The sequence below is a fragment of the Elephas maximus genome, chromosome 1 (genome assembly GCF_024166365.1).
Source record: "Elephas maximus indicus isolate mEleMax1 chromosome 1, mEleMax1 primary haplotype, whole genome shotgun sequence".
In the NCBI taxonomy this organism is placed as follows: Eukaryota; Metazoa; Chordata; class Mammalia; order Proboscidea; family Elephantidae; genus Elephas; species Elephas maximus.
Genome location: NC_064819.1, coordinates 223,437,330 through 223,463,311, shown reverse-complemented (window position 1 = coordinate 223,463,311; position 25,982 = coordinate 223,437,330). Strand labels below are relative to the sequence as shown.

The following is a 25,982-nucleotide window of genomic DNA, read 5'->3' as shown; positions in this document are numbered from 1 at the left end:
CTTGGGTCCTTTTGACTGCGGAGCTGCCATACCACTAGTAAAAGAAGTCCAGACTTATTTTATGTGAGAGAAAAATAAGCTTCTGTCTCATTCAAGCCACTAAAATCTTAGGATTTTCTGTCACATGTGGAGCCCCTGCTGTCAAGAGTTGTTAAGCGCTGGAGTATTACCTGAAAAACTGGCGTTTCCAACCCACCCAGAGGCACCGTGGAAGACAGGCCTAGCGATCTGCTTCCAAAAGCTCACATCCTTGAAAACCGTATGGAGCAGTTCTACTCTGCACACGTGGTGTCGCCATGAGTCGGAATCGACGGGACAGCAGCTACCAACAACAACTGTTATATATGGTTGACTCTAATCCTAAAACAATTATATTTGAAGAATTTATTCTACAGTAGGTACTGTTTCTTACCTCTATATTCTCTTTCCTATTTCAGTGAAGTATTTGTATGTATAAATACTTTAAGCTTGTATGAGACTTCAAGGCATTTAAATGTAGCCAAATCACTACTGAATATTAACTCAGAAAGCTGGCAGGAGCTGCTATACCTCAGGAATGCTTTTTCTTAATTGTAACAACATGTAAAAACAAAAGTAAAGAAACAGCAATCAAATCTCAATTAGTGTTGATCAGTGGCAGTAAGAATATTTAAAAAGAAAGGCATAAGAGCATGAGGACAGATCACACAAGTAAAAAGAAATCCATGTGCTAAATATTTAAAATGCATTTTAAAAACTGGTTTCTATCCTAGTTTTGCAAAATGACAGATGATCTCATGATTAAATGTAGTTACATAGTAGGCTTTTAAAAATTAGACTCAAAATTAATTATATCAACAACCTCAAAACCAACAATAATAATAACGGCTAATATTTATTGAATGCTTACTAATGGCTGGGGTTACTCAAAGGCAGAGGTCATACCCTGAAACCACACTGCAACAGACAGACTCTCCTGAAGACATATGTCGTATGGCAGGAAAATGTTAGGAGAAGGTGTTTTTTGTTTCTTGGTTTGTTTTTTAACAAATCAAATAATGATAAAATGGCATAACTCTTTTAAAATGTGTAATCACTTTTTTAGCCTATTCTAAGAATTTCACACACAAAAGAGTTCTAGAATTTAAATTGTTTCCCTAATACTAAATTATTCTATTATTAGCCTCTCCGGACCTTGGTTTTCTCATCCATGGGATGAAGACGATAAAAGCACTTACTTCACAGAGATGTTTGAAGGACTAAATGAGACAACAGAGGTAAATACTTAGAACAGAACACAGAGGCAGCTATTATTTGTAACAGATTTAAACTACTAAACTCAGTTCCACCTGGTACTTCTTGGCACGTAAGATGGGCAGATGATTGTAACTGCATTCACATTCTTCATGTGATAGCTGGCAAAGGAGAATGGAAGTTCCTTGAAGGCAAGGATTTTTGTCAGTTTCTTTCTGCAGTGTATTTCCAGCACATAGAGCTGTACTTAAACCACAGGGGGAGTTCATTAAATAACTGTCAAATGAATGAAACTGTTTGTTCTTATTATGAAAGACTCTATAGAAGCCCATGGTTTGCACTCAACTACTAACCTAAAGGTTGGCAGTTTGAGTCCACCCAGCAGTACCACGGAAGAAAAGGTCTGATGGTCAGTTTCCATTAAGATTATAGCCAAAAAAAAATCCCTATGGAGCAGCTCTTTCTCTGTAAGAGATGGGGTTGCCATGATTTGTGATGGACTCAACAGCAACTTTTTTTTTTTTTCAACAGCAACAGGTTTGGTTTTTCTTTTTCTTTTTTTTAGTCTATAGAATCCCAAAGTATAACTGTTTCTACTTGTGTATTCCAAACCCTTCATGAGTGTATTGATTACTTTCCTGAAATGTGTCTATATCCTTACCCAAAATCAAATCTAAAAGTTTAGATATGAGAAATGACTTCTGAATTTCATCATTTTTATCTATTTATTTTTTTGCCATGTGACTTCCAGTTCCCTTCCTCCATCTTAAGGAGCCATGATGGCACAGTGGTTAAGTGCTCGTATGCTAAGTGATAGGTCAGCAGTTTGAACCCAACAGTTGCTTTGAGGCAGAAAGATGTGGTAGTCTGCTCGCATAAAGATTATCGCCTTGGAAACCTTATGGGGCAGTTCTACTCTGTCCTACGGGTTGCTATGAGTTGAAATCAATTGGACGGCAACGGGTTTTCACCTCTATCTTACATAAAGTATTATACCCCCACTTTTTAAAATATGGCTTCTATGATATATCTCAAAGTGCAGTTTATTAAAATAGTCTATGCAAATCAGATATTGGTTAACTAGGCTAATGGTAACTATTTACTAGTTTTGACAACCATTTTCACGCTAAAGTTTCTATCACAGTGTTCTGCTAGTTGGAAGGCAAGAAAGTTAAACATATTTAAGTTGGTCTCTCTGATTGCATGAGATTGGGGGATTTGTGTTTTGATGCAAATTTATAAGATACTAATTGACTATTTCATGCATATGTAAATATTGGTAAAGCTTTTAAATTTGAAACCTTTCATAACCAGTATCAGTGGAGTTTCCCCCTCCCAGATACATTGTAAAGGCAGTATGGTTCTGCATCACAGTCTGGGGAATATCAATATCTACTCAGGAAGAGACAATATATTTTTCATTTATATCTTTGAATTGTGGACAGAATAAAGAAAAGTCAAATCTGATTAGATCCCATTTCTGCCTTATTGATACAAGAAGAAAAACACTGACAGAAACCACACAAATGCACACTTTGGAAAATACCTGTCAACAGCTCACAGACTTGAATGGATTTTTAAATTCCTAGCATTGGTCTGCTAGTATTCAAATATGCATTTCAAATTAAAGCAAACATCTCAACCAGGTAGAAAAAACCAAATGTCATGATGTGACATGTTATTCAATGAAGAGACACTTTAATACCCTCCAGAGCACAGTCCACCATTTTATTAGATTCCACCTTTATGAAATTGTCACATAATAAACACATGCCGTACTGCAAAGAAGGAGTCTTGGTGGTGCAGTGGTTAAGTGCTTGGCTGCTAATCGAAAGGTCAATGGCTTGAACCCACCAGCCTGCTCCACGGGAAAAAGATGTGGTAGTCTGTTTCCATAAAGATGCCAAAAAAAGCCCCAAACCCACTGCTGTGAAGTCGATTCCAACTCATAGTGACCTTACAGGACAGAGTAGAACTGTCCCAGAGGGTTTCCAAGGAGCGTCTCGTAGATTCGAACTGCGAAGCTCTTTGTTAGCAGCTAAGCTCTTAACCACTGGGCCACCAGGGCTCCCCATAAAGATTACAACCTTGGAAACTCTATGAGGCAGTTCTACTCTGTCATATAGGGTCAGTATGAGTCAGAATCAACTCGATGGCAATGGGTTTGGTTTTTGGTTTATACTACAAAGAGAAATTTACTTCTCTCTAGCACAGGCCACTGTTACCATTGTATTAATTTTCACCTTTATTTAGACATCACACTTCTACTTTTTCCATACAACCTGGTGATAACTTCTAGACCAGAAGGCTAAGGCCACTTGTTTTTTAACTAAATCAAGGTGAATTTCCCTCAAGAATTTTAAAACAGAGCTTGAATTTTAACCCATCAAACAATCTACATACAGGGGAGAATGTTCCTAAGAGAAGTATCCATTCAAATTTGAGCAAACTGCATGGCACAGGTTAGTAACCAAGGCAACAGATCTGAAACTGTAAGATTCCCTGGAACCAAGAGTTCCCAGTCAGGAACAAGTTAATTCAATCTTTTATCCTTGTGAAGAGGAACTGAAAACCAATCATCTTCCGGTGACTCAGATGAGATTTAACAAACAGAAACAACCCCAAGGTTGCGTGTCTCTGTTAGCATTAAAATACCATAAGCCGAGGGCGGAGCCAAGATGGCGGACTAGGCAGACGCTACCTCGGATCCCTCTTACAACAAAGACACGGAAAAACAAGTGAATCGATCACATACATAACAATCTACGAACCCTGAACAACAAACACAGATTTAGAGACGGAGAACGAACTAATACGGGGAAGCAGCGATTGTTTCCAGAGCCTGGAGCCAGCGTACCAGTCAGGTACGGCACAAGCACAGAGACCTGCTCCACCCCCCTGAACTAACCCCGGGAGGGGGACTAGCCGGTTCCACGGGCGGCGTGGGACGCAGCCGTTAGGAGAAGTCCCCGGGAGGCAGTGACTGATCTTGGAGCAGAAAGAGCAGCATCCGAGCCGGGGAACCGTCCCACAGGGATTTGGACTGCACGCAGGTACGCCATAAACACGGAGAGTTGCTCCACCCCCTGAACTAACCCCGGGAAGGTGACCATCCGGGTCGCGCGGGCGGCGTGGGACGCAGCCGGTAGGAGAAGTCCCCGGGGGCAGCGACTGGTATTGGAGCGGGGAGAACAGCGTTCCAGCCGGGACACTCGGTCGCGGCACAAGCACGGGGAGCTACTCCACCCATCTGAACTAACCCCGGGAGGGGGCCCACCTGGTTCACGGGGGCGGCACGGCCACGCGGCTGGAGGGACGAGAAGTCCCCGGGAGGCAGCGACTGATTTTGGAGTCGAGAGTGCACCGTCCCAGTAGGGGAGCCTTGACGCTGGGCGTGGGGCTGGAAGCGGAGGATCTGACCGTGACTCCAGCGGGCCAGACCCCCCGGGGGCAATCTCCGCACAGACAGCACACATAGGCGACGCGCCCGCGGGAATCTCAGATATAATAGTCATTCCAAGCAAGACAAGCAACTCTGGCTATATTCTGAGGTGCTACTCTCCTATCTCTCTGTTCCCTCCCCCACCCTCCCCAGGCGGCTTCATTAACATCTGAATAGCCTGAGCCAGAGGGAGAACTCTGATAGGGATCTGACTGCAGTTTTTTTTTAGCGGATTTTCCGGAAAAACTAGTTTCCCAGTGATGGCTCGGAGACAACAATCCATATCAAACCACTTAAAGAAGCAGACCGTGACAGCTTCTCCAACCCCCCAAACAAAAGAATCAAAATCTTTCCCAAATGAAGATACAATTTTGGAATTATCAGATACAGAATATAAAAAACTAATTTACAGAATGCTTAATGATATCACAAATGAAATTAGGATATCTGCAGAAAAAGCCAAGGAACACACTGATAAAACTGTTGAAGAACTCAAAAAGATTATTCAAGAACATACTGGAAAAATTAATAAGTTGCAAGAATCCATAGAGAGACAACATGTAGAAATCCAAAAGATTAACAATAAAATAACAGAATTAGACAACACACTAGGAAGTCAGAGGAGCAGACTCGAGCAATTAGAATGCAGACTGGGACATCTGGAGGACCAGGGAATCAACATCAGCATAGCTGAAAAAAAATCAGATAAAAGAATTAAAAAAAATGAAGAAACCCTAAGAATTATGTGGGACTCTATCAAGAAGGATAACCTGCGGGTGATTGGAGTCCCAGAACAGGGAGGGGGGACAGAAAACACAGAGAAAATAGTTGAAGAACTTCTGACAGAAAACTTCCCTGACATCATGAAAGACGAAAGGATATCTATCCAAGATGCTCATCGAACCCCATTTAAGATTGATCCAAAAAGAAAAACACCAAGACATGTTATCATCAAACTCGCCAAAACCAAAGATAAACAGAAAATTTTAAAAGCAGCCAGGGAGAAAAGAAAGGTTTCCTTCAAGGGAGAATCAATAAGAATATGTTCTGACTACTCAGCAGAAACCATGCAGGCAAGAAGGGAATGGGACGACATATACAGAACACTGAAGGAGAAAAACTGCCAACCAAGGATCATATATCCAGCAAAACTCTCTCTGAAATATGAAGGCGAAATTAAGATATTTACAGACAAACACAAGTTTAGAGAATTTGCAAAAACCAAACCAAAGCTACAAGAAATACTAAAGGATATTGTTTGGTCAGAGAACCAATAATATCAGATATCAGCACAACACAAGGTCACAAAACAGAACGTCCTGATATCAACTCAAATAGGGAAATCACAAAAACAAACAAATTAAGATTAATTAAAAAAAAAATACACATAACAGGGAATCATGGAAGTCAATAGGTAAAAGATCACAATAATCAAAAAGAGGGACTAAATACAGGAGGCATTGAACTGCCATATGGAGAGTGATACAAGGCGATATAGAACAATACAAGTTAGGTTTTTACTTAGAAAAATAGGGGTATATAATGAGGTAACCACAAAAAGGTATAACAACTCTATAACTCAAGACAAAAACCAAGAAAAACATAACGACTCAACTAACATAAAGTCAAACACTATGAAAGTGAGGATCTCACAATTTACAAAGAAAAACGCCTCAGCACAAAAAAGTATGTGGAAAAATGAAATTGTCAACATCACACATAAAAAGGCATCAAAATGACAGCACTAAAAACTTATTTATCTATAATTACCCTGAATGTAAATGGACTAAATGCACCAATAAAGAGACAGAGAGTCACAGACTGGATAAAGAAACACGATCCATCTATATGCTGCCTACAAGAGACACACCTTAGACTTAGAGACACAAACAAACTAAAACTCAAAGGATGGAAAAAAGTATATCAAGCAAACAATAAGCAAAAAAGAAGAGGAGTAGCAATATTAATTTCTGACAAAATAGACTTTAGACTTAAATCCACCACAAAGGATAAAGAAGGACACTATATAATGATAAAAGGGACAATTGATCAGGAAGACATAACCATATTAAATATTTACGCACCCAATGACAGGGCTGCAAGATATATAAATCAAATTTTAACAGAACTGAAAAGCGAGATAGATACCTCCACAATTATAGTAGGAGACTTCAACACACCCCTTTCGGAGAAGGACAGGACATCCAGTAAGAAGCTCAACAGAGACACGGAAGATCTAATTACAACAATCAACCAACTTGACCTCATTGACTTATACAGAACTCTCCACCCAACTGCTGCAAAATATACTTTTTTTTCCAGCGCACATGGAACATTCTCTAGAATAGACCACATATTAGGTCATAAAACAAATCTTTCCAGAATCCAAAACATCGAAATATTACAAAGCATCTTCTCAGACCACAAGGCAATAAAACTAGAGATCAATAACAGAAGAACGAGGGAAAAGAAATCAAATACTTGGAAAATGAACAATACCCTCCTGAAAAAAGACTGGGTTATAGAAGACATCAAGGAGGGAATAAGGAAATTCATAGAAAGCAACGAGAATGAAAATACTTCCTATCAAAACCTCTGGGACACAGCAAAAGCAGTGCTCAGAGGTCAATTTATATCAATAAATGCACACATACAAAAAGAAGAAAGAGCCAAAATCAGAGAACTGTCCCTACAACTTGAACAAATAGAAAGTGAGCAACAAAAGAATCCATCAGGCACCAGAAGAAAACAAATAATAAAAATTAGAGCTGAACTAAATGAATTAGAGAACAGAAAAACAATTGAAAGAATTAACAAAGCCAAAAGCTGGTTCTTTGAAAAAATTAACAAAATTGATAAACCATTGGCTAGACTGACTAAAGAAATACAGGAAAGGAAACAAATAACCCGAATAAGAAATGAGAAGGACCACATCACAACAGAACCAAATGAAATTAAAAGAATCATTTCAGATTATTATGAAAAATTGTACTCTAACAAATTTGAAAACCTAGAAGAAATGGATGAATTCCTTGAAAAACACTACCTACCTAAACTAACACATTCAGAAGCAGAACAACTAAATAGACCCATAACAAAAAAAGAGATTGAAACGGTAATCAAAAAACTCCCAACAAAAAAAAGTCCTGGCCCGGACGGCTTCACTGCAGAGTTCTACCAAATTTTCAGAGAAGAATTAACACCACTACTACTAAAGGTATTCCAAAGCATAGAAAATGATGGAATACTACCCAACTCATTCTATGAAGCCACCATCTCCCTGATACCAAAACCAGGTAAAGACATTACAAATAAAGAAAATTATAGACCTATATCCCTCATGAACATTGATGCAAAAATCCTCAACAAAATTCTAGCCAATAGAATCCAACAACACATCAAAAAAATAATTCACCCTGATCAAGTGGGATTTATACCAGGTATGCAAGGCTGGTTTAATATCAGAAAAACCATTAATGTAATCCATCACATAAATAAAACAAAAGACAAAAACCACATGATCTTATCAATTGATGCAGAAAAGGCATTTGACAAAGTCCAACACCCATTTATGATAAAAACTCTTACCAAAATAGGAATTGAAGGAAAATTCCTCAACATAATAAAGGGCATCTATGCAAAGCCAACAGCCAATATCACTCTAAATGGAGAGAACCTGAAAGCATTTCCCTTGAGAACGGGAACCAGACAAGGATGCCCTTTATCACCGCTCTTATTCAACATCGTGTTGGAAGTCTTAGCCAGGGCAATCAGGCTAGACAAAGAAATAAAAGGTATCCGGATTGGCAAGGAAGAAGTAAAGTTATCACTATTTGCAGATGACATGATTATATACACAGAAAACCCTAAGGAATCCTCCAGAAAACTACTGAAACTAATAGAAGAGTTTGGCAGAGTCTCAGGTTATAAAATAAACATACAAAAATCACTTGGATTCCTCTACATCAACAAAAAGAACACCGAAGAGGAAATAACCAAATCAATACCATTCACAGTAGCCCCCAAGAAGATAAGATACTTAGGAATAAATCTTACCAAGGATGTAAAAGACCTATACAAAGAAAACTACAAAGCTCTACTACAAGAAATTCAAAAGGACATACTTAAGTGGAAAAACATACCTTGCTCATGGATAGGAAGACTTAACATAGTAAAAATGTCTATTCTACCAAAAGCCATCTATACATTTAACGCACTTCCGATCCAAATTCCAATGTCATATTTTAAGGGAATAGAGAAACAAATCACCAATTTCATATGGAAGGGAAAGAAGCCCCGGATAAGCAAAGCACTACTGAAAAAGAAGAAGAAAGTGGGAGGCCTCACCTTACCTGACTTCAGAACCTATTATACAGCCACAGTAGTCAAAACAGCCTGGTATTGGTACAACAACAGACACATAGACCAATGGAACAGAATTGAGAACCCAGACATAGATCCATCCACGTATGAGCAGCTGATATTTGACAAAGGACCAGTGTCAATTAACTGGGGAAAAGACAGCCTTTTTAACAAATGGTGCTGGCATAACTGGATATCCATTTGCAAAAAAATGAAACAGGACCCATACCTCACACCATGCACAAAAACTAACTCCAAGTGGATCAAAGACCTAAACATAAAGACTAAAACGATAAAGATCATGGAAGAAAAAATTGGGACAACCCTAGGAGCCCTAATACAAGGTATAAACAGAATACAAATCATTACCAAAAATGATGAAGAGAAACCCGATAACTGGGAGCTCCTAAAAATCAAACACCTATGCTCATCTAAAGACTTCACCAAAAGAGTAAAAAGACCACCTACAGATTGGGAAAGAATTTTCAGCCATGACATCTCCGACCAGCGCCTGATCTCTAAAATCAACATGATTCTGTCAAAACTCAACCACAAAAAGACAAACAACCCAATCAAGAAGTGGGCAAAGGATATGAACACACATTTCTCTAAAGAAGATATTCAGGCAGCCAACAGATACATGAGAAAATGCTCTCGGTCATTAGCCATTAGAGAAATGCAAATTAAAACTACGATGAGATTCCATCTCACACCAGCAAGGCTGGCATTAATCCAAAAAACACAAAATAATAAATGTTGGAGAGGCTGCGGAGAGATTGGAACTCTCATACACTGCTGGTGGGAATGTAAAATGGTACAACCACTTTGGAAATCTATCTGGCGTTATCTTAAACAGTTAGAAATAGAACTACCATACAACCCAGAAATCCCACTCCTCGGAATATACCCTAGAGATACAAGAGCCTTCATACAAACAGATATATGCACACCCATGTTTATTGCAGCTCTGTTTACAATAGCAAAAAGTTGGAAGCAACCAAGGTGTCCATCAACGGATGAATGGGTAAATAAATTGTGGTATATTCACACAATGGAATACTACGCATCGATAAAGAACAGTGACGAATCTCTGAAACATTTCATAACATGGAGGAACCTGGAAGGCATTATGCTGAGCGAAATGAGTCAGAGGCAAAAGGACAAATATTGTATAAGACCACTATTATAAGATCTTGAGAAATAGTAAACCTGAGAAGAACACATACTTTTGTGGTTACGAGGGGGGGAGGGAGGGAGGGTGGGAGAGGGTTTTTTTATTGATTAATCAGTAGATAAGAACTGCTTTAGGTGAAGGGAAAGACAACACTCAATACATGGAAGGTCAGCTCAATTGGACTGGACCAAAAGCAAAGAAGTTTCCGGGATAAAATGAATGCTTCAAAGCTCAGCGGAGCAAGCGCGGGGGTCTGGGGAACATGGTTTGCGGGGACTTCTAAGTCAATTGGCAAAATAATTCTATTATGAAATCATTCTGCATCCCACTTTGAAATGTGGCGTCTGGGGTCTTAAATGCTAACAAGCAGCCATCTAAGATGCAGCAATTGGTCTCAACCCACCTGGAGCAAAGGAAAATGAAGAACACCAAGCCCACATGACAACTAAGAGCCCAAGAGACAGAAAGGGCCACGTGAACCAGAGACCTACATCATCCTGAGACCAGAAGAACTAGTTGGTGCCCGGCCACAATCGATGACTGCCCTGACAGGGAGCTCAGCAGAGGACCCCTGAGGGAGCAGGAGAGCAGTGGGATGCAGACCCCAAATTCTCATAAGAAGACCAAACTTAATGGTCTGACTGAGACTGGAGGAATCCCGGTGGTCATGCTCTCCAGACCTTCTGTTGACACAGGACAGGAACCATCCCTGAAGACATCTCATCAGACATGAAAGGGACTGGTCAGCGGGTGGGAGAGAGACGCTGATGAAGAGTGAGCTAATTATATCAGGTGGACACTTGAGATTGTGTTGGCAACTCTTGTCTGGAGGGGGGATGGGAGGATAGAGAGAGAGGGAAGCCGGCAAAATTGTCAAGAAAGGAGAGACTGAAAGGGCTGACTCAAGACGGGGAGAGTAAGTGGGAGTAGGGAGTGAGATGTATGTAAACTTATATGTGACAGACTGATTGGATTTGTAAACGTTCACTTGAAGCTTAATAAAAATTATTATAAAAAAAAAAAAAAAAAAAAAATACCATAAGCCATAAGAGGACCTCAGCACTATACTTTTTCTAATTCTCCATTCTCTGTGCAACCACAGGGTGCAGACTGGGTATCTACTTACCTAACGACTATTATCTCTCCAGCTATGAATCACCGTAAGAGGACAGTCACACTGGCTACTCTGGGAATAAGGGATCTGATTTGGAGAAAAGAAACACATAACCATGTGACATCTTGTCTAATACTTTTCCGTTTGCTTCAGTGTTTAACCACTTGCTTGAGGCCATTGATTTCTTTTCCTATGAGCAAGAAAAATGGTTCATGTATTGAGAGTTAGGTGTGGGACAAGGGAAGAGAAGTAATAGTTGTGCCAAAAATAGACAGTCAGTGAAGTTAGGCTATACCCTAATATAAAGACTACAGTGTAAACCTACTGATTCAAACTCTCTGGTTCCCTTGAAAGAAAGCAGTAACATAAGGGTGAGTGAGCCAAATTTCAAACCTATTTCATGAGCTTTCTCTAAGAAAAAAAAAAAAAGTTAATATAGAGAGTTGTATAGATGCTCTTCACATCTTGATTCTAAGTAAACGAATAAAAATATGCCCCTGAAGTTAGAGGGAGGTCCCTTGGTGGTGTGAATGGGTAACGCACTTGGCTTCCAACTGAAAGGCTGGCAGTTCGAGTTCACCCAGAGGTGCATCAGAAGAAAGGGCTGGAAATCCACTTCTGAAAGTTCAGCCATTGAAAGCCCTGTGTAGAACAGTACTACGCTGACACACACGGGTCACCTTGAATCGGAATCAACTTGACAGCAACTGGTTTATAGGAAATGGGTGAATTCTCCTCTTCCAAATCTATTCCACTACTGAGGTGCCTTCCAAGGCTCTCATTGATCTTGATGGCTCTACTTATTAGCTCTTGTTAGGGTCATCACTGACTTTCTCTCCTTTGTGCAGTTTTCTGGTCTGCAACCTCTAACGATAACTAATAACTTACACCCCTGAGATGGAGCCTCCATTGGATGACAGAGTTGTTCAAACATAGGCTCGGCCATGTTGATGCTCAGGACATACAGAGGTCAGACCCACAAGGGGTCTAAACATCAGTATTGAGGGTGAAGGGATTCCAGGGACCTAGATACAGACAGGATAACCCAGAGCAGAAAGTCTGCCACGTGTATTTTGGAGAAGTCATCCAGGTCATTTTATGAATTCATCTATGATATAAACAGTCCAAATGGTCATCATGTTAATAAGTATGTGAAAAATCATACTTCAATAAATAAAAAAATAGAACATTTGTTTTGTCAAAGGGATGTTCACCTCATACAAGTACCTTGCATAGATTTTATTTAAATGAAAGATTTATAATTAAAATATCGTTCATTTACTATGACTTCATTTTACATAAACACAGCTTTTAAAGAACAAGTCCATGGCTTAATGCAAGTTAAACTCAGATTTTAGAAACATTTCTCTTTTGAGAAGTGTACCCTAGAAAAAATAGATAACCCGACAACAAAAAAATGATCCCTCCTTCGATTTCAAAGGAGAAATGCAGGCATAGTATAAATGGATCATCGAGCAACAAATCTACCATGAATGAAATAAGAAAATGTTTAAGAGCTGTTACTGTATTTTACAGTTCAGCAATATACATCTGGCAGATACACTAAGGTTTGCTGTGCTGATGACTGGTTATCCTCTGATGGCAAACTCAATTCAAGATTTTATTGGTTTGACAACAGTAACCCTGAGGCATAAATGAGAAGTTTACCAAAACACCAAACCACACTCACTGCCATGGAATTGACTCCAACTCATAGCGACCCTATAGAACAGAGTAGAACTGCCCCCACAGGGTTTCCAAGGCTGTAAATCTTTACAGAAGCAGACTTCCACATCTTTCCCCCGCAGAGCAGCTGGTGGGTTAGAACCACTGAACCGACCATCCAAGTACTTTAACTACTGCGCCACTGGGGCTCCTGCGATGAGAACTTTTAAAAAACCCACCAAACCTACTGCCATCGAGTCAATTCCAACTCATAGCGACCCTATAGGACAGAGTAGAACTGCCTCATAGGATTTCCACGGAGCACCCGGGGGATTAGAGCTGCCAACCTCTTGGTTAGCAGCTGTAGTTGTTAACCACTACACCACCAAGGTTTCCGATGAGAATTTCAGGAGGTAGTAATCTAAATTGATGGTGGCGAAACAACGTGGGTAGACAGAGAGAATGGTGATACAACATGAAGAACGTAACCAATGTCATTGAACTGCTGAACAGGTCTATGTTCTGCTGTGTATATTTTCACTAAGAGTTAAAAAACAAAAAAGATTATATTGGTTAAAGTAGTTTGAAGTTTCAGAAAAGGAGTACAAGTTGAGGTATCCCTTTAGGGGGAAACTGGGGGCATAGAATTTGAATAGAGAGAGGAGGATACAGGGATTGAAACAAAAGAAAAATGAAATGACCACACCTTGAAGAGGAGAGTAATGGGGAGGAAGAGGGGGAAGATAGTAGGGTAGAAAGATTGTCTGATTTAAGCAGATCATGTTGCAAAGTAGAAATCAGGTAAGATAGGGGAGTGTTGGTAAACAGCCTTTCCACAAAGACCCTTCCCAAGGATCTAGCAAAGGTTAACCTAGGATTAAGTGCTCTGAGGCATAGTCTAGTTCTGCATCTTCAAGGGACACTATTATTGATCTGCTAAAGCAATTACTGAATTAGATAATAAGGTCCCCCTGCCAAATTTTTAATTGAGGAGTGCGGCATTTTGAAATGATGATTTAGGGAAATGAACCCAGCATGGATGACTCGGGTAAATTGAAGGAAGGAGAGGTTGGAGCCAAATAGACCAATTAGAAGGATATTACAATAATTCTATCTTGGGGAAAAATAGGATGTAGACCAGGCTGGCGACGGGGGAATGGAGAAGAAGCGTAGATCCTAAGATGCTGGAGGAGAAGACTGAGGTACTCGGTGAAGAAAAGCCAGGCAAAAGATGACCCCAAAGCCGAAAGAGGAAGAACACAGGAAACACTGAAGGAAATGGAGAGGACCAGGGGACACCAATGAGAGTTTGCGGGTAAGGGGGAGAAAGTAAAAAACGGCTGGATCAGTTTCTGACATATTGGTGAAAGTATGACATTCGACTCTTGTCCTGTGGACAGCTTAATATGGGCACTGAATATTTAGGTATTTGGGCCCTAGAGAAAGAAATCTGGCAATTATGAGCTTAAATAGTAACAGCTGAAGCTGTGAGTAGACTAACTTTCCAAGTTGGTTAAAAGCAGCAGGAGAGCCTAGTGCCTAGCATACTGGAGGATCTGAGGTCACCTACAACAGATAGAAAAAGAAAGAAGGGAAGTCTGGGGTATCCTTCCTTTTCTCTCCTGAGGAGCAATTTTTCTGTCATTAAAAATGAATGGTAATTCACCTGATTATCTTTTGTCAGCACCGATCTTTTCTAAATGCATGAAGCCTTAGGAGCATTTGCCTCTTATTTCTAAGATTAATGGAAAGTTCCTAAATATAGTCACACAGGACAGACTAACCACACTATAAAGTCAATTGATATAAATTAACAAAATTTACAACTTGTGAATAAACAACTTCTTTCTTTCTTTTTTTTCAAACTGGGAAGTAAAACCAAACATGTATACCATTGGGTCCTATCCATCAACCTACTTTAAAAGCTCTTACCAATCAGTAAACTTGGAAGGTCAACTATAAAAGATGTCTCAGAAATACATCCAGAGGGGCTGTTCAGTAAACGGCATTGAGACAACTGTCCAGCCATCTGTACAAAAACAACATGGAAGCCACACCTCACACTTTCAACTAGGATAAATTCAAACAGATCAAAGACATAAATGTCAAAAGGGAAACTATTCAAGGACCAGATGAAAACATTCTTCTCTAGGTTAAAATGTTTACAGCCTATTTTTCCAGGTAGATGCAGAGAACTGTGAAAGTTCCACACCAACTTCAAAGTCAGAAGTCCAGTGACCCACTCGGTAGGCAGAGGAGAGAATACCCGAGAGTAAATGATTAACCGAGCCTGCATCAGGCTAGCCAAGCGGGCCTCTTCAAATCAACAGCTCCTTATTTCCTCTGCCTGGAAAAAGCACTTTATTTTTTAATATACTTCAATAGTAATACATCTTTTTAGCACACAAAAAGCTAGTTAATAAAAACCGGTATCTTCCACACCAAATTCCCCGTGGAAGTAGCAGAGTCACAAGCCAACACTCCCCATGGGGTGGCCTGGCATGCCCAGAACCACACTCCCGTTGCACTCAAACATGAAGATTCTGGGGTGCCCACCCAGGCTCCCTGAACCAGGACCTGGGCAAGGGTGAGGCAAAGAGGCCCAGATAGGCCTCTTTTTCTTTTTTTCAAGTACCTCTCAAGATTTTAAGGATTTTAAAGGCTTAATGGAGTCCCTGGGTGGGGCAAACAGTTAAGGGCTTGACTACCAGCCAAAACATTGTCGCCCTGGAAGACAGGCCTGGCGATCTGCTTCTGAAAGGTCACAGACTTGAAAACCCTAAGGGACAGTTTTACTCTGCACACATGGGGCCGCCATGAGTCAAAATCCACACAACAGCAACTACCAACAACACAACAATAGAGGCTTACAACACATTATCTAAGGGGCTTCCAAGTTTCACATGAAGGAAAAATCAAGGAAGTAGCTGTTTTCCCTGGGTTTCATCCACAGCTGTCACAGGACCGACTTGGAAATGGAGCCCTCCAGAAAAGCTCCGCATTGCCGTGACCAGAGCTGCCTGCACCAGAAAAGCTCCGCACTGCCGTGACCAGAGCTGCCTGCACCAGAAAAGCTCCGCACTGCCGTGACCAGAGCTGCCTGCACCGTTCATGCCAGACTACATCTAACTCAGTCCCAATGCTCTTACTATAGAATGGTCACAACATCTAAACCACAAATCCCGCCCTTACACAAAGACATCTGTCACCTTCCCAGGTGTCTGGCATACCCTGCATCACGTGATCTTTCACCTCTGGGCCATGCCAAAACGTGCTGGGACAGTCCAAGAGCAGGGACCGCTGGTTTGATTACAGGCTGCAATCAGGGTACTAGGTAGGCTTGCCAAGTGACCGTGAATCCCTGCATACAATGTATTCCTTAAAGATGCTTCCTATTCCCTGCCCCACGTTCCTACTCATTTTAAGTTTTAAATTACACTCACTCAGTCAAACTCACTTGATGGTAGCCAACTGAACCCTTTTAAAGTTCTGAGCTCATGTTCTGGACATTTCTGTGGCTATCACTCTGGCCCTTACAAGAGAAAGGTGAGAAACAAAGCCTCAGGAAGGCAGCTGCCAGAGACATGTCAGAAAAGCAATCAACTCAGAAGAGAGGTAAAAGGACTATCTCGCAGCCTTAATGGTAAGTTCAAGTTTATTGAAAGACTGGACTCAGATTTCTTAAAGTCAGGAGTTTCCAAAGTCACCTTTCATGCATTCATTTATTCATTCAACAAACACATCCAGAGCTCAGTTTGCTGCTAATCTTAACGAAGAGGACGAGCATTTTACTCAGGGAAGTTAATCACTGAGTCCCTGGGGCACACTGGGGCAGAAGTGGTCTGGAGCTCTGGAATGGCTCAGACAACCATACACCCTCTGACACAACACAAAAAGCTTCTGAGAAACTTGGGCTTGGGGCTGGTGGAGGCAGATCCAGAAAAGTGAGTCCTCTACCTCTGAGGTCAAACCTAAGCAGAAAGGGAACCCAAAACAAAATGGTGGGGAGTCAGGCCCAGAAGGAAGAGGCTCTTTCAGTGTTGGATTGATAAGGACTCAGACAGGAAAGGGAAAGGAGAAGGGTCACTGAGTTTGCCACTAAAAATAATGAGGAAGTGGTTAAAGTGGAGTGTTTCTCGTGAAAGGCCGCTTGATGCTTAAAAAAAAAAAAAAAAACTTGCTGGCCCTTTATTCCCCTTCCTGGGCCAGCATCCTCAGCAAACCCTCCCAGACCAGTGTCCAAAGATTGATGAGGCTGTCGGGCTTCTAGGTATCAGTCAATAACTGTCAGATAATAAAAAGTCCGGGACCAGAGAGGTATCCCAAAACTCACTATATAGAACTAGAACACAAATTCAAAGTATCAAATGGCACTTGAGGTATGTAAAATTACAGGAAATTTAAGAAAGACTTAATTGTTAATAAAAATGACACTCTGGTGACGTGATTCGACTTTCCGTGAAAAATTCAGATGTACACCATCAACTCTGAAGCTAAGACTCAACCACTCAATAATGCAATTGAGGGTGATGGAGAAATTACAAATAGAACAACTTTTGCAGTCATATTTTGTTCTTTTTTTGATCTTCACTTAAATGATGTTACATTTATTGACTAGTTTCACCTTGGGTAGAAAAACAGCAAATTAAGATTGAATAATCTGTTTTAAAACTAAACCTCTATCCATGGATACATTATGTATAATGCCTTTTGAAGGTGAACAAATTTCAGAGCAAACAATCAAGAAAAAAGGCTTCTCCATAGCAAGGTATTAGAAAGGAGATATGTATCACGGGTTATAAAAAGCATCCCTTCTCAGTACAGGATGGGTAGGCTTGATCATGATCACTCTTGTCGCTGCTGTTGTTTTTAATTTGCAGAGGGAAAAATTAATTTCTTGATGTCGTATTTTCTTGTTGCTGTTAGTCACCATTGAGTTGGCTCTGACTCATGATGACTTTATGTATAACAAACCAAAGGCTGCCCAGTCCTGTGCCATCTTCATGACTGTTGATATGATGCCAGGTTTAATATAAGTACTACTTTTCAGATTGGAACTCGACTATCACATTTGCACAACGTATTTTATCTTAATTCTCTTCACATCTTGATTTTGAGTAAAATTTAAAAATACGACCCAGATGTTAAAACAAAGGAAAATTCAACTTATAATCACAACACATTTGAAAATGCTGGCAATATTCTGTTAGTTTCAGAAAAAAAATTTCTGGAGCTACTAAAATAACCCTAAATATTGATTATAATATTAAAATTCATCATTCAAATTGAGGTCAATCCCCAGTTTCTTTTATACGGATAGCCACTCTGAGGATTACCCAAACGTCCTATGCAGGTTTTTGTATCATACAGCCAGTCGAAAAAGGAAGACAGAATTGATGCATTCAAACTGCGATGCTGGTAAAGAATACTGAACATACCATGGACTGCCAGAAAAAAAGAACAAATCAGTCTTAAAAGAAATACAACCAAAATGTTCCTCAGAAGCAAGGATGGTGAGACTTCAACTTGCTTACTTTGGACACGTCCTCAGGAAAGATCGATCCCTAGACAAAGACATCATGTTTCGTAAAGTAGAATGAAGAAAACCCTCCATGAGAAGGATTAACACAATTGCTGCAACAGTGGACTCAAACATACCAACAATCATGAGGGTGACACAGGACCCAGCACCATTGCACTCTGTTACAGCTAGGATCGTCATGAGTTGGAGCCAACTCAAAGCCAACTAACAACACTAGAAATGCCTTTCTTGATACTCTTCTAAGAGTGATGTTTTCTATTCCTTCTCTTTCTAAATCACTACTATTATTTAGTCATCTATTATAATATAAATGTCTTATTAGATTTTCAGTGTAGGCTATTTTTTTTAAATGACAGATGGTTTTTGGATCTATAAAATCTTTTCAAAATGTGGCTTTGTCAAATCTTTTGAAAAGATTGACAATCATCTTCATAGTGTTTCCAGAAGACATTTTTCTTTCCTCATTTTTCATCTTTTTTTACATCAACAGTTATTTTTATTTTATGCTCTTTGGAACAAGTAGGCTTTTGATTTATAACAGCTGTATTCCAGTGGTATGCACACAGTTTTTTTTTTTTCATTTTTGTGTTTATAATTCTTTTCTTTTTTTTTAATCATCATGTAACAAGATATAGTTTTGGCGTAGGACTCTGGAATCATTCAGGTCCTTTAAATTAACATAATCAAGTTATAGAGTGGCTTTGCTACCCATCTTATTACCATAAATTTGTTTAGCTCTGGGTTCAACAATGGGAATGGTTAAGCACGGGCATAATATTTTCTTTCCCTTGATTTCTGTTTCTGTTTTGTTCCTGAATTCAGAGATTATTGCCATGAATTTTTTATCTACTGGTAATGAATTTGAACTTAATTCCTGCTGATGGAAATGCTCCTCAAATTTTTATAAGTATAAAACTGTCATGATTGGAATCTACTGATAAGTACAAAAATATATACATACACTTGGGTTCAGCAGTGCTCCAGAACTAATATTATGAAGCTTCAGGAGGGAAAATATACACTTACAGGAAAACAGGACTTCACGGCAATCAAGAGTTACTTCTCGGGGATATGGCCCTGAGTACTTCTGTTTTGTCTTTTCCCAAAGTGTTTATTTAAAAGGTAATTACAAATACAAAGATAAAAACAAAGCTTATAGCCACATTACCTTTATATTCCAATATTTGCTTAACACAGATCTACCTTACATAAGAATGCTAACATATGTAGGTGTTCAATAAAACTGCAAAAACCAGATGGCCATAGGTTTTTGTTTTCCAGTTGGATTGACACTGAAAATCCAGATTTGCCTATTCATTCCCATATCTCTGTGTAACCAGGTCTCCACCACTAACTGAGTACCCTTATCAAGTTAGGATTAGCATGCTGTTGGCCCCTTATTCAAAAAATTACTTGCTTATATGTTGATATATGCAAATACTTGTAATATTTTCTAAGGCCAGACATATGTTTTCTTGGCTGAGAACATATCAGTGACCCATGACATAAAAATATAAAACTCCATATTAATTCAGTTTAATAAAAAAAATTTCATGCTTTATAGGTGATAATTAATTTTGTCTATTAAAAGAATCTAAGAGAAAATATCTAAACCCATCATGCATTTGCTCTGTAACTCCAGAACAAAGCTTTAACTCCATCCTGCTTTGGCTCATCTATGTTAGCTACTTTAATAGGGATGTGTTGGACCATGGAGGACGTCATTTCCTAGTCTTCTTTCCCTAATAACTAGAGTTTTTCTTCTCAACGACAAAAGCAACAGTCAACTTTTACAGAGGCAGCAGTTCTGAGAGATTCAGCTGAAGAACCAGTTGGGTTCACTTCAGCTAGTGTGTCTTTCTACAGCTCCTGGGAGGGCTGAGAGTCTAATTTATATTTCTATTGTAGTTTCTTTTCTCCTAAAATACTAAGCAGAGAAAGGGTTGGATCAATAATTGTCACTCAAAAAAGAAAACTATTATTATCTATTTAGTTCGTAGAAATCTCAGATTTCTTAAGGTGAAATTACTTACCTTAAAGAATTCTTTATTGAAAAAAAGTCCTAAATATTAAAAAGCTTTGTGGAGCAGAGATCTTTCTGAGTGTTTAACATTTGTGACACTGTATTTGATATTAAACCCATTTATTGAGTAGTGTCTACCTCATATCTTTTTGGTGAAAAGATGGTTTAAAAATCACTAAATTTTGCCATGTTAAGGATTTTCATTTCTAGGAGAATTTTTATTTCAAAAATTAATTTCCAGAAGTATGACAGTGTGCTAATATTGAAAAATTAGCCAATTCTGATGTTACTTTGAAGCCAGTTAGATAACAAGCTATTGTTTCTCATGATCTCTCCTGTAACCTCCTAACCAGTTCATGAAAAGTTTTTGACTCTCAAAACGGAAGTTGAAGCTCAGTGGTCTTACCTGGCACCCTCTTGGCCCAGTTGATCATGTGAACCAGCTCTCTGTCAGCCAGGTTGGTTAGTAAGCCCATCATGGAAGCCTCACTGAAGGGCCGGGTAGGGTCGTACTCAGAATAGATTAAGGGAGGCTCTGCCTCCAACAAGGCACTGACCATCTGATCAGCTGTCAGGGACAAAGCTGGGCTGTTTTTCTTGGTGTGCTTAATCAAGAGCGGGCCTGGCCAAAGGCTGGCTGATCTCATATCTCCAGACGTCCCCGCTTCATTCCTGCCTCCCCCATCATCCCTCTGGCGCTTGTGCTTCAACATTCTCCCTCCTCTCCGGTCTTTCCGAATCCCTGAGAACACAGGAAAAAAAAAAAAATGAGACTATTTTTTCTCATATAAACTTTCATGCTAAAACCATCTTCAATGCTAACAGTCCTACATTTAAATAAAACCATACTAAAAATCTTCAATGCCCATGAAAGTCGAACCCATTGTTGTCGAGTTGATTCTGACTCATAGCAACCCTCCAGGACAGAGTAGAACTGCCCCACAGGATTTCCAAGAAGCAGCTGGTGGATTCGAACTGCCGACCTCTTATTTAGCAGCCAAGCTCTTAACCGCTGCGCCACCAGTGCTTCTCAGTGCTGACAGTTATATATTTAAAGAAATGCCTTGGGGCCAAGTAGGCTGGTAACTGTTTAACAAATGGCTAAGAGGAAAAAAAAAAAGTTTCTGATTTGCCAATTTCCATGGTGTCAATACTCCCACCATGACCTATTTCAAGCTACTTACCTGACGGCAAGTGGCTTGCAAAACTCCTGAGAATTTAACAATAGGCTTTTGTGAGCCAGTACAAGTCAGCTTTGGCACACCACAGCTTATGGTGTGTGACTGCATGTATGTCTGTGCATGTGACCCATAAAAAAAACAAACCCATTGCCATCGAGTCAATTTTGATTCATAGCGACTCTACAGGACAGAGTAGAACAGCCCCATAGAGTTTCCAAGGAGCACCTGGTGGATATGAACTGCTGATCTTTTGGTTAGCAGCTGTAGCTCTTAACCACTAGGCCACCAGGGTTTCCATGCATGTGATAGATGCTATGAAAAGAACAGAAATTACAACAATTAGCTATTCTTGAAATATGGCTTTCATCAAAGATTGCTTCTGTTATGAATATTCTAATAGTAAATTTTTAAAAGACAGCCTTTTCTTTTTTTGAATACTTAGTAAACCTCTTTATCACCCATGTAGGCCCCTTAATGAAAGAAACTAAAGAATGTCTTTCCCACAATGTGCTCTTACTGCCCCTGGACCTCATAGGTGCTCAGCTTTCAGCTGCAACTCATCTTCTTAGGAACTGACCCGAGGCCCTCAAGACATTCAGTTGGTTTTAAACTTACCAAAAATGTATTGCTCTTTTCCTAATAAAAAAGTTTAGAAATAGTAGTTGAAAATAATTTTCCCCCAAACCTTTTCCCAGCTGATGTTTTCAATAAATTACTGGAGAAAACCCCAATCCCTTTTGCAGATGCTCTTTTAGGCTTCAGGGGAGTATCTTAGCCTGCAGAAGCCCACACAGTGGTGGTCAAAAGTATCAGCAGAGACAGAGTTTTAGAAGGCAAAAATTAACCCAAGGTTTAAAAAAAAAAAAAAACCTCTCCAAAATCTGTCAGACGTTTTGGTAAAAAGTTAATATAACTACTTTTAATACTAAAGACATGAGAAGCAAACACTCTTCTAAACATATCACCTGTTCTATCCATCCATAGCAAATGAATGACTAATGTCTGAACTTTGTTCTATTTTGTTCTAATTTGTCAAAGGATTTGGATAAATGCATGGCTCTGAATTTTTTATGTATATTTTTTTTGTAGGTCAGTTCGATGGTACTTAAAGATGGTAAAGGAAGGTTTAACACAGTTAAGATGTCAATACTACCCAAAGTAATCTATAAATTCAATGTAATTCCCATCAAAATCCCAATAGCCTTCTTTGAAGAAATGGAAAAGCCAATTCTCTAATTTATATGGAAGGGCATGCGACCCTGAATAGCTAAAGCAATCTTTAAGAAGAAGAATAAAGTAGGATGACTCACACTTCTTGATTTCAAAACATACAATAAAGCTACAATAATAAAAAGATACTGGGTACCAGTAAAACAATCAAAACTTACTCAGTGTTTGTTGAATGAGTGAATGAACTGCCAAAGTACAAGGAAGAAAGAGGTGATATAAGCAGGAGACAAAGAAATGAGAAGAAGTTACATTTGAGCCAAATCATAAAATTCCCTTTCTTGGAGAAATTTAGACATAGTTGACTCTGGTGGGTTACTTGTATTACTACGTAAAGCAGAGGTTTGAACTCTCATGCTCCTTTGAGTCTCACAAATCTATTACTCATGTAGTAGAACACAAGACAAAATCCAGCCACGGATTTCAAATGTAGAACAATAAAATGCAACCGGAGAGATGGAGAAGAGAGCTGAATATTTATAAAGTCATCCAACAGTCAAATAGACAGAGTCCAGCAGACTCAATTAGCATTGACAAATGTTTTCTGTAATTTATCCCCAAATGTACTGTATTTCTAAAAATGCCAAACTCCCTACAAAATGTACGAACTGAACAAAAATAGTAAACTATACACATTTTGTAGCCAACTGCAAGTGATACTATTCTAGGTCACAGCTCAATGAGGAGGCATTCTTTTCTACCTGTAAGTAGTAATTGCACAAATTACCAGTGACAACATTGCACAAATAGTGTACAGCAGTTCAAAAACATCTAACTAAAATTGCGTTGAAGAGGTTGAAAAATGAGCCAACTTCCATTCTATTTTAACCTAGGTTAAGTGAGAAGTGAAGATCAAAACCAACTATTACAGGTTGTGTCGCTATGGAATTTACAGCCAGTTCTTAATTACACAGCGTGGTGGGGCACAGAAGTAGCACGGATAATTGAAATCCAAAAATAAAATTAAAAACTCATTCTTTGTTCCCTACCAAGCCATTTCCCAGCATTATTTGTAGAGCAACAACAGACTTAATTTGAAGTTTACTTAACCTTGGTTCCCTTTGTCTAATTAATTTTAACTATCAATGAAACAGCCAAAACTACCTTTCACAAAGTAGGGTGGGGGGGGACATTTAACCTAGATATTCAAGTATTAAATAGGTAGCCTTTTGACATTCAAGAAGTTTATTTGTAGCACATAAACTTGTGACACCACAAAAGCAAGATGCATTGTCATTCAGGACACAACAATGTCACCTTCCAGAATGGGTGAGCAAAATATTCAACAGCATTGTTCTTTGTGCAATGGATATGCTGGTGTACACACATTAGTCTCAAATTATGTCACTAATTACATAACACTTGCATCAAAGTAAATTTCCTTATAAACCCTTTATAAAATTTTAAGCTAATTACTACTCAAAGATTTTCCTAACCAGGCCCAGCTGTACACACTGAAACCAAATTCTCCCTCATCCAGCAAGCCCACCATCAGTGTGAAAATGCCACCAATGTAGATTTTACCCCCTTGAGTTAAGGCATCTCTAATATACTCCTCACACTGTTTTAAGGATTTAGAAAAGCCAAGTATGGAAGCTCTCCTTAGTAGCCCTCAATGAGAATCTGAGGGATTCTAATCCACCCCGTGAGGTGTTCGCTTAACGGAACGTGCTAAGCCAATAAACGCAGGCACCTGGACTGAGAGTGAAAGGGAGGAGATGGTGTGGTCCTAAAAAAATCTCTCCAAGGCTGCCTGGGATTTGGGAGGTAGGTATGCTGCAAGGACATACAGGGATAAGCTGGGGCTAGGAGAAAGACAATGAAGACATAAACTTGCTTAAACAATTGTGTGCTGGCCCCAAAATAAAAATAATTTGTCTTAATGTGTCAAACTTGGGATTTTGAAAGACTGTTTCTAACCACTTAGAGCTTATTTGATCATTCTTTTCTTCCGTCTTTGGATTGCATGGCTTGGCCATTGTATCTCAAAAAAAGTTAACGTACTGTCTGAATATTCATTAATGACAGAATTTATTGAATGATTTCTTCTAAAGCATTCTATATTTTTAAAACTTTTTCTGGAGCTATCTTTTTTTTTTTTTCCCCTAATACTAGTATAACTTCAGTGAAGTTATTCTTCCAGTTACCTAGAACTACTTTAATGTATTCTTAAATATTTCAAATATTTGCATAATCATATTTCTTTTTTTTCTCAATAATTCCACATTATTCATGAGGTATAAAAAGCCAAACAAAGAAATACACTAAAAGTTTTTTAATTCAAAATGTTGAAGAAAACAGAAGTGCTGATTAGTTAACAATTAAGAATAAAAACCAATAAAACTTATTCCAGAGACTCCCCTGAATCAATTCTAGTGTGCTGCATTTAAATACTCAAAATGAATCCTATAAGATAGGTATTGTTATTGTCTCTGACTTAACAGAGAAGAAAGAAGCTGAGATTAACTCTCAAGCCAATGGCAATGCAGGAATTTGAATCCAGGTCTGTCTGATCCCAAAGCCCCTGCATCATTATGTTATGCTATATCATAAAATTATATAAGTATAGACTATTATTATTAACATTATTATCACTGCCTCTAAGTATAACAAAGCGGTCAAAGAACAAAGAGTTATTCAAAACAAAGCCATATTAATTTCAGGTAAAGCAGAACTCAGAGAGGAAAATTATCAGGGATAAATCAGGCACTACATAAGGATAAAGAGGTCAGTTCTCTAAGAAGACATAACAATAGTATGTATGTATATACCTAATAGCACAGCTTCAAAATACATGAGGAAAAAACTGTTAGAACTGAAAAGAGAAATAGACGAGCCCCCTATTAGAGCTGGAGACCTCACCACTTACCTGTCAGTAACTGACAGATCAAACAGAAAAATCAGTTAAAATATATAATTAATCTGAACAAAACTCTCAACCACCTTGACTTAACTGATATTTATAGCATATGCTACTCATGAATAGCAGATTACACATTTTTCTCAAACTTATATAAAA

At 39.0% G+C, this 25,982-nt stretch overlaps 1 protein-coding gene across 7 annotated transcripts in view; it reads right to left on the bottom strand.

The window, feature by feature from the left end:
* Positions 1-25,982, bottom strand: part of ESR1 (estrogen receptor 1) — a 529,996-nt gene that overhangs the window by 180,968 nt on the left and 323,046 nt on the right. For all 7 annotated transcript variants that reach the window (XM_049903778.1, XM_049903786.1, XM_049903821.1 and 4 more), the window contains one exon: positions 20,962-21,297. In XM_049903778.1, coding sequence (XP_049759735.1) covers positions 20,962-21,297 — 336 coding nt within the window. The remainder of the gene's footprint in view (positions 1-20,961; positions 21,298-25,982) is intronic.